This window comes from Portunus trituberculatus, chromosome 50, assembly GCF_017591435.1.
Source record: "Portunus trituberculatus isolate SZX2019 chromosome 50, ASM1759143v1, whole genome shotgun sequence".
NCBI lineage: Eukaryota > Metazoa > Arthropoda > Malacostraca > Decapoda > Portunidae > Portunus > Portunus trituberculatus.
Genome location: NC_059304.1, coordinates 24,591,970 through 24,605,462, shown reverse-complemented (window position 1 = coordinate 24,605,462; position 13,493 = coordinate 24,591,970). Strand labels below are relative to the sequence as shown.

Here is a 13,493-nt window from a genome sequence, read left to right as displayed (position 1 = left end):
TGTGTATGTATCTAATGACATTGAAAGGTGTCAAGATGAAGGTACAATATAGATTTTTTTTTTTTTTTTTTTTTTTTTTTTTTTTTTCAATCTAGAACTCATGGTTAAGATTGCACAAGAATATGGAACACAGGGAGGCGGTGGCGTAGTGATTAAGGTGGTGAGCGTGGGATCGGGCAGACGTCCATGCGTAGGTTCGAATCCCACCATGTACAGCCTTAAACACTTTGTTGAATGGTTTAAAGTTACCTACATGTCACCATGATACCCAGGTTTTAGGTGGTTACACCCAAGATGAGCTTGTGTGGTGATATGGGCCCTAATATTGGTACCACTGTAAATAAAATTGTCTGTGCCACTAATGGGCGGAAGCAGGACAACGTTTTCTACACACTCTTCAAGTGAGACTACAGGCCCTATAGGCCTCAACGTAAAAAAAAAAAAAAACAGGCAATGATTGTATAGCTGTTTTCATAATATATATATATATATATATATATATATATATATATATATATATATATATATATATATATATATATATATATATATAAAATAAAATGTTTTTCAAATATAATTCAATGTACATATCAGCAGAAGGGCATAGAAACATTATGGATATTTGATTATTGAGTACTGCCACACATAAACAGAGGTAGTGAGGAAGAACTATCAGAAAAGTGTGTCATTAGGTCATGACTCCATCATAGGGGCCTCCACACTGGAGCATGAGGGCTGGGGACTGGGGGCTGGCTTCCTCCACCACTACCTTTCTGTCACTGCCACCACCACCACCATTGCAGCTATTGCTGATGCTGCTCTGATCAGTGCTTCAAAAGATGTGGTTGAATAGCATTGTAACAGTGGCACTGCTGGTCACTGCCACAAAATTAATGGTAATGGTAAGTGTTTTTAAAAGACACTATATACACTTAAGAACTGTTCCAGTTATTGATCACAAAGTAATTTTCTGATCTGAAGAATAAAGAGCTGATAAGGTTTTGATTATAATGGTGCTTCCTTTCCACAGGCTCTTCATTCCAATCCAGTCCACAGTAAGTATAAAGAATGAGTTTGGACTGTAATAAATCTGAAATCCTTTCTGTTCTGGTAGGTGGAGTTGGTGATGTGTGTCAAAAAGTGTTGAGTTGTGTCTATCTAAGGAGAGGTCAAGATGAATGGACGGGATTTTGAATTATAAAAGAGCATAGTATTTGTAAATTTTTGGAGTTCTGTAATATACAACAGAACATGAAAGTAATTGATTTGAGGTTCCAAAGGGTGCCCAAGGTGAGTATACTAATTGATGTGGAGTTCCTTTATAGCATTAATCTGAAGTCCTAAAGAGAATGCAGAATGAGTATAAACGTAGAGTTTCTTTGTAGCTGCACATGCAGAGAGCTTAGGGGGAGTGCAGTTGATTTGTGTCTCCTAACTAGATATTAGGATCAATGTATGTGAGTAACTTGAGTTGTGAAGAAAATAAAGTGAAAGCCAAACCCTTTCTCTCCAGGGAAACCAAGATGCATATTTGGCCGGCGCTGGATGGAGGTAGCTGGAGGAGACACACTAACTCTTACCTCCCCCAACTTCCCTGCCTCTTATGATTACTTCTCCCTCTGTGGCTGGACCATCTGGGTGAGTCTGTGTCACGGATGGAATAAGTAATGTGATGAAGGAATTGGTTTTATGGGAACTAGAAATGATGGATCCTTTGCAACAAGGAAGTACTGTACTATACAGACTTGGAGGACCTTTAGCAGTGGGAAGTGAAGAAATGAAAAATTTGCTTAAAAGAAAATAATTGAAAGGATCAGAATTCATAGGAAAAATTAAGATGTATTTATAATAGAAGAAAAAGGGGGAGAAAAGATCCAGAGGGAAGAAATCAAAGACAATGAGGTTGTACCAATATGTCATTATAGATTAGATTCATGGTTAGTCCATGTTACATGTATTGATACTTTTTGTTAGATATTCTTTTCTGCAATTTTTGTCTACATGTAAGGAGAGAAAAAAAAGTACATAATTTATCTTATCCATTAAAGTGCTTTGAAATTAACAAGGGATGGTGAAGAATGATTCATGGTCCTGGTGTTACTCTAGAAGAGAATACAGGACAATCTGTAAGACATCTCACTTTATTGCTTCCTAACCCATACAGCCAACAAGCAGGAATGTTGTCCTCAAGCTGAGATGTGACAACTTCTACCTTCAGGAGTCTAAGAATGGGATATGTCGTGACTTTCTGCGGATACAACAAGTCAAGTAAATGACCATGCTGCATTTAGTTCAGTCTGTGACATGATGACATCCATCTTTTAAGTGCCATTACTTTACTGCTTTGCTTGGTCATCTACCTCATTATCATTATCATATACCATTCTAGCACCTCATTATGGCCATTGTGTTAGTGAACATGAATTTATTCATCCATCTACAATGGGTGCCCCTCATTAGAATGTCTGTTTCCTTCTCATGCACTCTCAGGTACTGTGGCTCCAATATTCCTGTCTTCTCCACCAGAAATATTACAAAGTTGAGCATCACTTTCCATAGTAATGGAAGACTCAACTATCCAGGCTTTCAGTGTTCCCTCACTGCCTCTAACCCCAACACCCAGCAATGTGGTGAGGATGTAAACCACTTCCCATTACAGTGTTCTTTGTACAGTTATGGTATCTCAAGCAAAGATAGACTGCAAATACTGCTCCTTTACATTTAATTTTTCCACCATTTTCCTGATGTAAGGTACAAGTAGTAGGTACAAGTTTTCTCCATGTCATTATTGGTTGCAGTGTGTGGTGAGCCAGGCAGCACTAGAGCAGAAGATGCTCCCTGGTTAGCAGCCCTGGTAGCTGCCAATGGTTCTCAGGCCTTCTGCAGTGCCTCCATTGTGAGGGAACACTGGGTCCTCACCTCAGCTACCTGTGCAGTAAGGTATGCACACAAATCAGGTGTAAAAATAGTTTTCTAAATAGAGTAACAAATAGTGGAATGCAATACTACAGATGGTGTGTGTTAATAGCCAGAGCTGGGTATGATTTAATTTTTTTTCAGATGCTACAATTTGACTTTGTGACTCAATTTTTGCCCCCCCCCCCCCCGAGCAACTTGCCACTTTTTCTCTGGTGCAAATCTTCTAAATTACAAAGTAAGCATTAGCACAATAACATAAATATGCTGTTATAAGGTAAAGAAAAGTATATCTATTATTTGTTATTATTTATCTATTTATTTATTTATTTTTGTTAAAATGCCTCCTTCTCCTCCTCTTCCATGTCATCCTGGTCCATCTTCGGCTCCAGGAGGGCATGGAGGAGGAGGAGCAGGACGAAGATGACCTGCCGATGATATCAGTTTAGGGTGTATTTTAACTAAAGAATCGTTTGCTTTCCATCCGCAGAATAAAGCACAACAAATACAATTATGCAGTCCGGGTAGGAATGGACCAAGACACAGGTGGTGGTATGCTTATCCCCATCAGAAGAGTGGTTCTTCACCCAGCATCATTCCATGGCCTGCCACACACTGATGCTAACCTGGCCCTCATCCATCTCAAACAGGCAATCACCTTCCAAAATGGAGTAGCTCTGCCTGTGTGTCTGCCCCTCAGCCCTGCCCACCACCGGCCTGCCTCACCCTCCCCAAGTGTGTATAGTATTGTTTTGTAGCCACACATGGCATGGAAGAAGAGGACTCTTTCTCAATTCATAGATATGTATTTGAATGTTGTTGATAAATGTTAGGGTTATAACCTCACACTCCACAGGAAATATCTACTATGTATGTATTTATAAAAGTCTTTCTCTCCTATTATTTCACTTCATTCATCTTTTTTTCATTCAGAATCAAAGAATCAGGGCAAAAGAGGAAGGGATCCAAACTCCATGTATCACAGGTTATTGCATAGAATGATGATCCTTTGTGTTTTGTATTCATATTTTTTTCTATTCTTTTTTCTTTTCTTTTTATAAAACTAGTGGAGAAAGATGCTGTGGTTCAGTTTGTAAATTGAAAAAGTATTTCCCTTTGACAAATGGTGTTTGTTGTGTTCACCAGAATGGCGAGGGTGGCGTGGTGCAGAGGTGGTAGAGCAGGAATGCCCCCCTGCCCACCAGGGAGCTGGCTGGCTCTGTGGTCAGCCGGCAGACTCATGCCATCCTGAAAAGGTCTGTCTACCAAGTGCAGTAGTTCTCACACTTCCTTATGAATAACTATTTGTAAGATTTCAAAGCATAGTAATGTAAAAGAGAAGGAAAATGCACAGAAATACATCCACTTTGTTTTGCAAAAAATAAGGCTCTGAATTTTTGTGTGTCCCTGCATCCCATCAAAATTTATCTTTTAACCCAAATAGCTTTGGGTTGTGAACCATAGTTTAAGAATCACTGAGTTAGTGTTAAGTGAAAATCAGGACCAGCTGTACCACTGGTCTACATCTTTATTCATGATATATTTTCCTTATCTATGAAATGTGCATAAACTTAAAAATAGATCAGAAAATACAAATATGCTTAAGTTAGGTTTTGAGTCCTCTTTTCCATTACAGGGTGATCTTGGCAGCCCTCTAGTGGCAAGGAATGAAGGGAGAGGCTGGATGCAGGTGGGTGTGACAGTGGGTGGTGACATCTGTACAGGTGACAAAACATTGCATCGAGAGTCTGTCCCTCATACACAAGCTGTGTACATCAATGTGATCAGTGAGTTCTTTTTTGTTTTAATACCATAATATGAACTCACTATAGAATAAAACCTTCTTCAATGGAAAGAAGAATTTAACCTTATGTCATTATGCTGACTTAATGGTGACTTGCTATTCTTGCTGGAAGAATTGTCAGGCTAGGAGAAAAAATTTGTTTATGCCCAGTTCCTGTTTGTCTTCTTGAAAAGCTTTCATCACATTTTCAATACCAGCTGACTAAAATGGTTGACTTTTATGACATGAATATCTGTAGTTTCCTGTCATGTACGTACATATGTATATCTTTTATATAATTTTTCTAAAAAGTGTCCCATGTTTTGTGCCAGACCACCTGCCCTGGATTGTCAGGATACTCGGGAGGGATGACACCTGTCCACAAAGGAATTAAGTGACCACTGTAACTACAGCTCACTGCTGAGATCTAGAACTGCCCACCAAGAAACACTTTCTGCCATTAATTGGTATTGCATGAAAGATCAAACACAAACTGCTTACAGTTTTCACTGATGATTTGCTAGTCTGTATCAGTATGCTTCAGATTTCTTGTATCTCTGACATGTAACTTTATGGAAGAATTTTTCTACTTGTTTCAATCTCTCATGCTTGGTTCCCTGTACGAAATCTGTCCAAGGGAGTGTGACAAGAATAGCAGGAAATTTCTGTGATGTTTTCCAAGTAAAATTTTTGCTTTGGTCAAGTCATGTGACAAAGGGAAGAAAACATTTTGCTTTTGGCTGGGAATGCTGGAAACATTGTCTCCATATAAGACATATAAGGAGACTAAAAACTAAGTGTGCCTTTTTTTTATTTATTTCACTATATGTTGCTCTTGGCAAGGTTTCCCTTTTTACATAAAAAAAAAGATAATTATAGATGTGTAGTAGAAATGTCATCCTATAGTTTATAAAGTTTAACATACAGTATGAATGGTAAGTTTGCCATACATTGTGGGGTGGTCTGTCCAGAGCCTGAACATCACCAGTGACAGCTGCTGGCCGCCAGAATGTCACCCACTCACTACATTTAGGCCACCTCAAGGTACAGCTCAGTTCAAGCAAGACACTGCAGAGTGGTGATGGCCTTTTCCTTGGCCATATAACACACACACACACACACACACACCGTCGGACTGCCGAGGCGACAAGACATCGGAGAAGGGGCTCCAGCCAAGGCATCAAACATCTACCTATACGTGTATATGCAGGGCCCGAGCAGTAATAGCAATGTCTCTATGGTCCAATGAGGTGATGAGTGGGGGAAAGAAAGGAGTGTCACAAAATAGGAAGAGGTGAAGTGTGTGAAAAGTTTGTGCGGTCATCAACCCGCAAACAGCTGATAAACGTAAACATGGCGGAAGCGAGAAGAGATTCGTTTGTGGGTTTTTTGGATTCCCCAGGACTGAGGGAGGTGAGTTTAGACAGAAGAATTGATAATATGGAGAAAAGAATTGGAACAATAGTGGTAATAGAGGAAAAGTTGGATAGAGTTTTAAGAGAAAATGAAGCCTTTCGTAAGGAGGTCATAATGCTTACCAGGAAAATGCCAAGCTGTTGACACAAAAGTTGGAATTGGAAAGTAACAATGTGCTCCTGGGAAAACAGTGTCAAGAATTAACTGTAAAAATAACCGAGATGGAAAGAAAACTAAAAGAAGGAGAGGAGAAAAGTAAACAAAGGGACACTAGGCTGGAGGAGGTGAAGAAAAACAATGAAAAAGCGCATAACAGTTTTAGGGAAAAAATTAAACAACCAGAAAAAGAAAAGAGTGAGTTGGCCCAATGGGAGATTGTTAAAGTTTTACTGCAAGAGGAGACAATGGTGAGAAACATTGCAGAAAAGAAAAAGTGTGTGGTAGTGAGTGGATTAAAGGAAGATAATATAAGAAACTGGCAGGAGAGAAAAATTAAGGAGGAAGAGAAGATTAACACCATGCTGAATAAGATCTCGGAAGAAGAAAATGCATTTGGAGAAGTTGAGGAATATATGAGATTGGGAAAGTATGAAGAAGGAAAGTCTAGAGCCATGAAGATAACATTAAAATCCCAAGTAGCTGCTGAGCATGTATTGAGAAATGCATGGAAGCTGAAAAATTCTCAAGAGACAAATATGATTTATGTAAGAAGAAATATGTCACAGGAGGAAAGGGCTAAGATGAGAGAAATGGTGACAGAGGTGAAAGAGAGGAATGAGGCAAGAACAAGAAGAGAAGTTTTTTTGGAAAATAAGAAACGACAAAGTGTGGAAGTGGTGGACAAAAGAGAGGGAGTAAAAGACCAGACAAAGGAGCAGATAAGGAAGAAAGACATAAGAGTATCATATACTAACATAGATGGCTTCCTATCAAAAAGATTAGAGTGTATGGACCATCTGATAAGGGATAAACCAGATAGTATGTGTATAGTGGAGACTAAATTGAGACCAAATATACAAATAGATTGGTTTGGAGGGGGAAATTATAGTATGTGGTGAAAAGAGTGAATAAAAGTAGAGGTGGAATAATTGTGTTAACAAGAAAAGACTTAATAGTGCAAAATGTGTGCCTTGGAGGAGACAAGGAGGAAGTGGTGGGTGTGGTGGTGACTGATAGAAGGCAAGATATCAGTATTGTAACTGTGTATGTACCACCAAAAACAAGTGCATGGTCAAATGATCAGTATAATAGTATGGTGGAAAGCACATTGGAAAGAATGAGAAATGAAGCTGCAAAGAAAGCAAAAATGGTTATAGTTGGAGATTTCAACTGTAAAGACATCAATTGGGAAGAATTTGAAGTGGGGAATGGTGGAGAATGGGGTGAGCAGCTATTAAATTATGCGGTGGGAAATTTGATGACACAGTGGGTGAGGCATCCAACAAGGGGAAGGAGGGGTGATGCTCCGTCAAGACTGGACTTGATATTCACAAAGGGAGTAATTCTAGAAAATGAGATTGAGCATGAGTGTCCTTTGGGGAAGAGTGATCATGAATTATTGAAATTTGAGGTAAAGGTGGGGTTCAGCAAAGATAATGAAGTTGGATACAAGGAGGAATGCCTAAATTATGCTAAGGGAAGATATAAGGAGTTGAAAAATTACTTTGGAAATGTGGATTGGTCCAAAATATACCAGGAAACAAACATGCAGTTGAAATATGAAAAATTTATGGAAATATATTGTGAGGCCGCAGAGAACTTTGTGCCAAAATATACTAAGAAAAGCTTAAAGGGAGATCAATGGTTTAACAAAACCTGTGACAAGGCAAAAGGGAGAAGGAAAAGGCATGGAAAAATACAAGAGAAATAATGAGGAAGTGGAGAGAAGCATATAGGAATGCAAGAAATAAATATGTTCAAGTGAGAAGAAGGGCACAACAAGAATTTGATCAGAGAATAGTGGAGAATTGTGAAAGTGATCCCAAAATGTTTTATAAATTCATTAATGGTAAATTACAGAAAAAAGAAACAGTTGATAAACTAAAGGTTGGAGATTATATATATGAAGATACAAGTGTCATTGTTGAAAAATTGAATGAGAATTTCTGCAAAGTATTCACAGAAGAAACACAATTCAATCGACGGATGTTACCTGTGACAAGATGGATGAAAGAAATTATAGTAACAAAGAGTGACATTGCAAAAGTTTTGAGTCAATTAGATGTTAACAAGGCAATGGGACCAGATGGTGTGTCTGGAAGAATGTTAAAAGAATGTCAAGAGCAGTTGCTAGATCCAACTTTAACAAGAACATCTATCAACACGGGACAGGTGCCAGTAGAATGGAAAAGGGCAAATGTAGTACCAATCTACAAAAGTGGATGTCGCATGGAACCATTGAATTATAGACCTGTTTCATTGACCAGCATTATGTGTAAGATATGTGAAGAAGTGAGCAAAAGCAAGTGGTGTGAGTTCCTGGAAAATGAAGAAATACTAAGTGAGAAACAGTTTGGCTTTAGAAAAGGGAAATTGTGTGTATCAAATTTGCTATGTTTCTACTCAAGAGTGGTCGATATTTTACAAGAGAGGGATGGATGGGTTGATTGTGTATACTTAGACCTAAAAAAAGCATTTGATAAAGTACCACATAACAGATTGATGTGGAAGTTAAGTAGTATCAGAGGAATAAGGGAAATCTTACTGAGTGGATGAGAAATGATTTGACAGGTAGAGAAATGAGGACGGTAGTGAAGGGAGTGAAGTCAGAGTGGAGGAAGGTAACCAGTGGAGTTCCCCAAGGTTCGGTGCTTGGTCCCATCATGTTTCTGATCTATATAAATGACATGCCAGAGGGAGTGAGAAGTTATATGAATATGTTTGCAGATGATGCAAAGATTATGAGGAGAGTGAGGAATATGCATGACTGTAATATACTGCAGAAGGACTTGGACAAAATATATGAATGGAGCAGGACGTGGCAAATGGAATTCAATACCAACAAAAGTTGTGTAATGAGAATGGGTAGAAGTAAATATAGACCATATAAGGACTACCAGCTGGGGGGGAAGACTGTAATTGAAGTCAGTGAAGAAAAAGACTTGGGAGTGACTGTACAGAGTAATCTGTCTCCAGAAAAGCACATTAATAGAGTATTTGGAAAAACGTATAGCATGCTCTAAAGTATAGGATGGGCATTTAATTACCTGGGCGGGAACATGATAAAGAGAATATTAACCACCCTGATTAGGCCACAGTTGGAATATGCATCAGTAATTTGGTCACCATACATGAAGAAACATGTCAAGAAACTGGAAAGAGTGCAGAGGTTAGCAACAAGAATGATACCAGACTGTAAGGAGGTACCGTATGAGGAGAGGTTAAATAGGCTGGAATTAAGTAGGTTGGAAGAAAGAAGAGTCAGAGGGGATATGATAACAATGTTCAAAATAGTACATGGAGTGGACATATTGGATAGGGAGGACCTGATCATAATGGCATCCAGTAATTACCTAAGAGGACACCCAAAGAAAATACTGAAAGATTCCTGCACGAGTGACATCAAGAAGTATAGCTTCCCGTATCGGAGCATTGATGCATGTAACAAACTGAGCGTGGAGGTGGTGTGTGCGGCGAGTGTCAGTCAAATGAAGGAAAAATTGGACAAGTGTGGACAAAGAGACAGGACATAGAGAGCTACAGCTCGGGCCCTGTAATCACAAATAGGTAAATACAAATAGGTAAATACACACACACACACACACACACACACACACACACACACACACACACACACACACACACACACACACACACACACACACACACACACACACACACACACACATGCCCGGTAGCTCAGTGGTTAGAGCGCTTGCTTCACAAGCTAGAGGACCGTGGTTCGATTCCCTAGCTGGGTGGAGATATGTGTGTCTCCTTTCACGTGTAGCTGCTGTTCACCTAGCAGTGAGTAGGTATGGGATGTAAATCGAGGAGTTGTGACCTTGTTGTCCCGGTGTGTGTGTGTGCCTGGTCTCAGGCCTATCCGAAGATCGGAAATAATGAGCTCTGAGCTCATTACGTAGGGTAACGTCTGGCTGTCTCGTCAGAGACTGCAGCAGATCAGACAGTGAAACACACACACACACACACACACACACACACACACACACACACACACACACAGTATGATAATAATGCAGCTGCTGTTGCTGGCATAGTGGATAAGGTGGTGAGCGTGGGATCTGGCAGACATCCACGCGTAGGTTCGAATCCCACCACGTACAGCCTTAAACACTTTGCCATTTGTCGAGTGGTTTAAAGTTACCTACATGTCACCATGATACCCAGGCTCTAGGTGGTTACACCCAAGATGAGCTTGGGTGGTGATATGGGCCCTAATATGGGTACCACTATAAATAAAATTGCCTGCGCCATTAATGGGCGGAAGCTGAACAGCGCTTTCAATACACTCTTCAAGTGTGCCTACAGGCGCTATAGGCCTTAACGTAAAAAAAAAAAAAAAAAAACACTCCCATCTCTCATTTCTTCCTCCTATCACTTCACTTTAAATGCTCGGAAAACACTGATAATTGAAGGTAATGTTGACAAGTGGACACAGGGAGGGACAGGGTTGGTGGAGCAGGGTATTGGTCTGAGTCATAGTGGGTGCCAGGCAGTCTGAATGGGGGTATACATAACCATTACCCTATTCAACACAGTAATGGACTATTTATCTGTTTTGGTGGTTGATTCTGGCTTTGCTTCACTCTCTAGGTCTGGAAACACAGGCAAACATTGATGGACTGACCTGGGGGAAAGGCACGGCTGTGGTGCTCTTGTTGCCCCATAATTATACATGATTCATTTTAAGAATCGTGAGAAAAAAAAGACCGTTTAGACTGAAATGCTTTACATTTTTAGACACAACAAATGGTTAATTAACAACCAAAATGTAATAACTTTTCTGAGTCTATTGTTTACAAAGTGATCTCCAATGAACTGTCTGTATTTCAAAGTAACGGTGCCAGAACATATTATAATGTCAAGAAGGAAAGCACAGCCACATTATATTACATTTTCTGAATATGATTTTTTTTTCTCTAAATAAAGAAAACACAGATTCCTCATTGTATAAAGATTTTCGTTTTTTATTTTAGTACTTAATTTTTTTTCAATTTGAAAATTCTAATAGACTAAATTTTATTAAATATCATTAATTGAAATCTTGTTTTTCCATATTTTAAAGTATTGTTGCGAAGGTGTATTGCAGCAGCCTCCCAGATATGTGTGTGTGCCTGTGTGAGTGTGGAGCAGTGTCATAAGAAAGTACATATGGGTAGTTCACATGAGTACATATGTGCAGACTTTAGCTAAAGGGTGAGCGAGGTGTTGGTTGCTCATGTTTATGAAACTGTCTCACCTTAATGGAAGGGACGCTGAGCTAGGCCTCCATGATCGAGGAGATGTGACCCCAGAGGTCATGGGGAGATAAGAGTGTGTGTGTGTGTATGGGTGAGGGCACTGGCCAGCCCTGGGATGATTGTCATACGGTACCGTGTAAATAAATGCATGCATGTGTGAATTACTTGTAGCCAGCATTATTAGGGATATATTGGTAATTAGCGGTTAAGGTAGATAGTGTTACCTAATAAGCTGAAATAGATTCGTACGGACATTTCCTGGTAGGTGCGATGGCACAGGAGGCGTGGCTTGTGGGACACTGTGTGGCACCGATGAGGACAGAGGACAGGAGGGTAGTGAGAGACCTCGAGGGAACAAGTTGTACTCTGGGGAGCAGTCAGAAAGTGAACGATAGACGGAGAGACAGTGAAGTGCCTGACGAACTAACAAAGTGTTATGCAAACTTTGTTGCCCTCCCTGCCCCATCCTGTGTGCCGCCGCCACCTGTTCCCGGTGACTCGTGTACATTTGCTGTAATATAGAGAAATAAGGAAGAAGTGTTTCCTTCTCCCCACTCTGTGTGACTGAGTTGAGTGAAAGTGGGTGCTATAGCAGCAGACAGCCAGGTCTGAGAGAGCGATCTGCCCGCCTCTCCACCCCAGCCGCGCCGCGCCACCCAGGTAAAGTCCTTCTCCCTGACACACACCGCCCAAATCCCAAGAAGATTGTGAGGCGTTCCCTCACTGAAGAAGAAGCTGAAGGAGGGTTGCAGCACTTGGTGTCAGGAGTGGGATCCTAAGGGCATCTTGTGTGTTGTGGCGGAAGGCAAAGTACTACCTGACGGAGGTACAATGGCTGACGGCGAGCAGATCGTGAAGAAGGAAGTTGTGGGCAAGGAGCCGCCCTCAATGGCTGAACTCATGTGTATGTTGGTGGCGATCCGGCAGGAATTTACTACCGTCAGGCACAAAGTGACTATCGTCGGGCAGGGAATGATTACCGTCAGGCACGATAACGAACTCCAATGTGCGACGCTGAAGAAGATGAAGGAGGAGTTGGGGGCGATGGCGGATGCCATGTGAGCGACGGCAGGCCCAGTGAAAAGAATGAGTGCTCAGTCGTACAGCACTCATCCCGTCAGCTCTGGGCTAGAGTCCGGCTGGCGGGGTGAGACCGATGAGGAGTCTGAGGGCGACGAGACGGAAAACTCCCCTCAGACTGTCTCCCCGCCCTGCCCTCCGCTCGCCCTGCTCGCAGCCGACCCACTCAAGACTGCCTCCCCGCCTCACCAACGGAAAGCTCGCTCTCCCCCTGCCGCCTTCCCGCCTCGAGCTTCCTCCCAGCCAGTGGCTGCCCCCTCTGTGCCCCCCAAGCGGCCTAGACCACAGGAGTTCGACGGAAGGGTGTCGCTGGAGGTTTACCTGGCCCAATTTGAAGTCGTGGCTCGAGCGCAAAGCTGGAGTCAAGAGGAGTGCACCCTGAATCTTGTGACAAGTTTGAAGGGGCCAGCCGTGGTTGGTGTTAAGTCAGTTAACACCTGCACAACAGGAGTCCTACACTGACGTAGTGGGCGTCTTGGAGAGACGTTACGGACACCAGTACCAGGCAGAGGTGTGTCGGGCGAGGTTCCGGGCCCGAGTCCGAGGACGTGGAGAAACATTACAACAGCTGGCACAAGATTTGGAGCATCTGATGCGGAAGACGTACCCACGGGCATCAGAAGAAACTGCAACGCTGCTGATGAGGGATCAGTTCATTGATGCGCTGGAGGACGCGCAATTGCAGATATACGAGAAGCAGGCTCATGTTGCAAATCTGCAAGAGGCGCTTGCCTGGGCACTGGAGTTTGAGTCCTTCGTTAAGACTAGCACTGGGAGGTCCAGGACAGACTCCAAAAGAAACCAACGCTACCGACGGAGCCGGGTGAAGGACGGGCCCAGGAAAAGCAGAGCAAGGCCGTTCAGAGGGGCATGTT

General features: G+C 41.7%; 1 protein-coding gene across 1 annotated transcript; it reads left to right on the top strand.

Moving 5' to 3' along the window:
* Positions 1 to 743: 743 nt before the first annotated feature.
* LOC123500081 (transmembrane protease serine 11D-like) lies at positions 744 to 7,403 on the top strand. The gene is made up of 10 exons (XM_045248726.1): positions 744 to 902; positions 1,031 to 1,055; positions 1,514 to 1,638; positions 2,165 to 2,268; positions 2,491 to 2,630; positions 2,799 to 2,940; positions 3,407 to 3,651; positions 4,063 to 4,172; positions 4,553 to 4,703; positions 5,032 to 7,403. The coding sequence occupies exons 1-10, from the start codon at positions 840 to 842 to the stop codon at positions 5,091 to 5,093; spliced, it is 1,167 nt and encodes a 388-aa protein (XP_045104661.1). The 5' UTR covers positions 744 to 839; the 3' UTR covers positions 5,094 to 7,403.
* Positions 7,404 to 13,493: the final 6,090 nt, after the last annotated feature.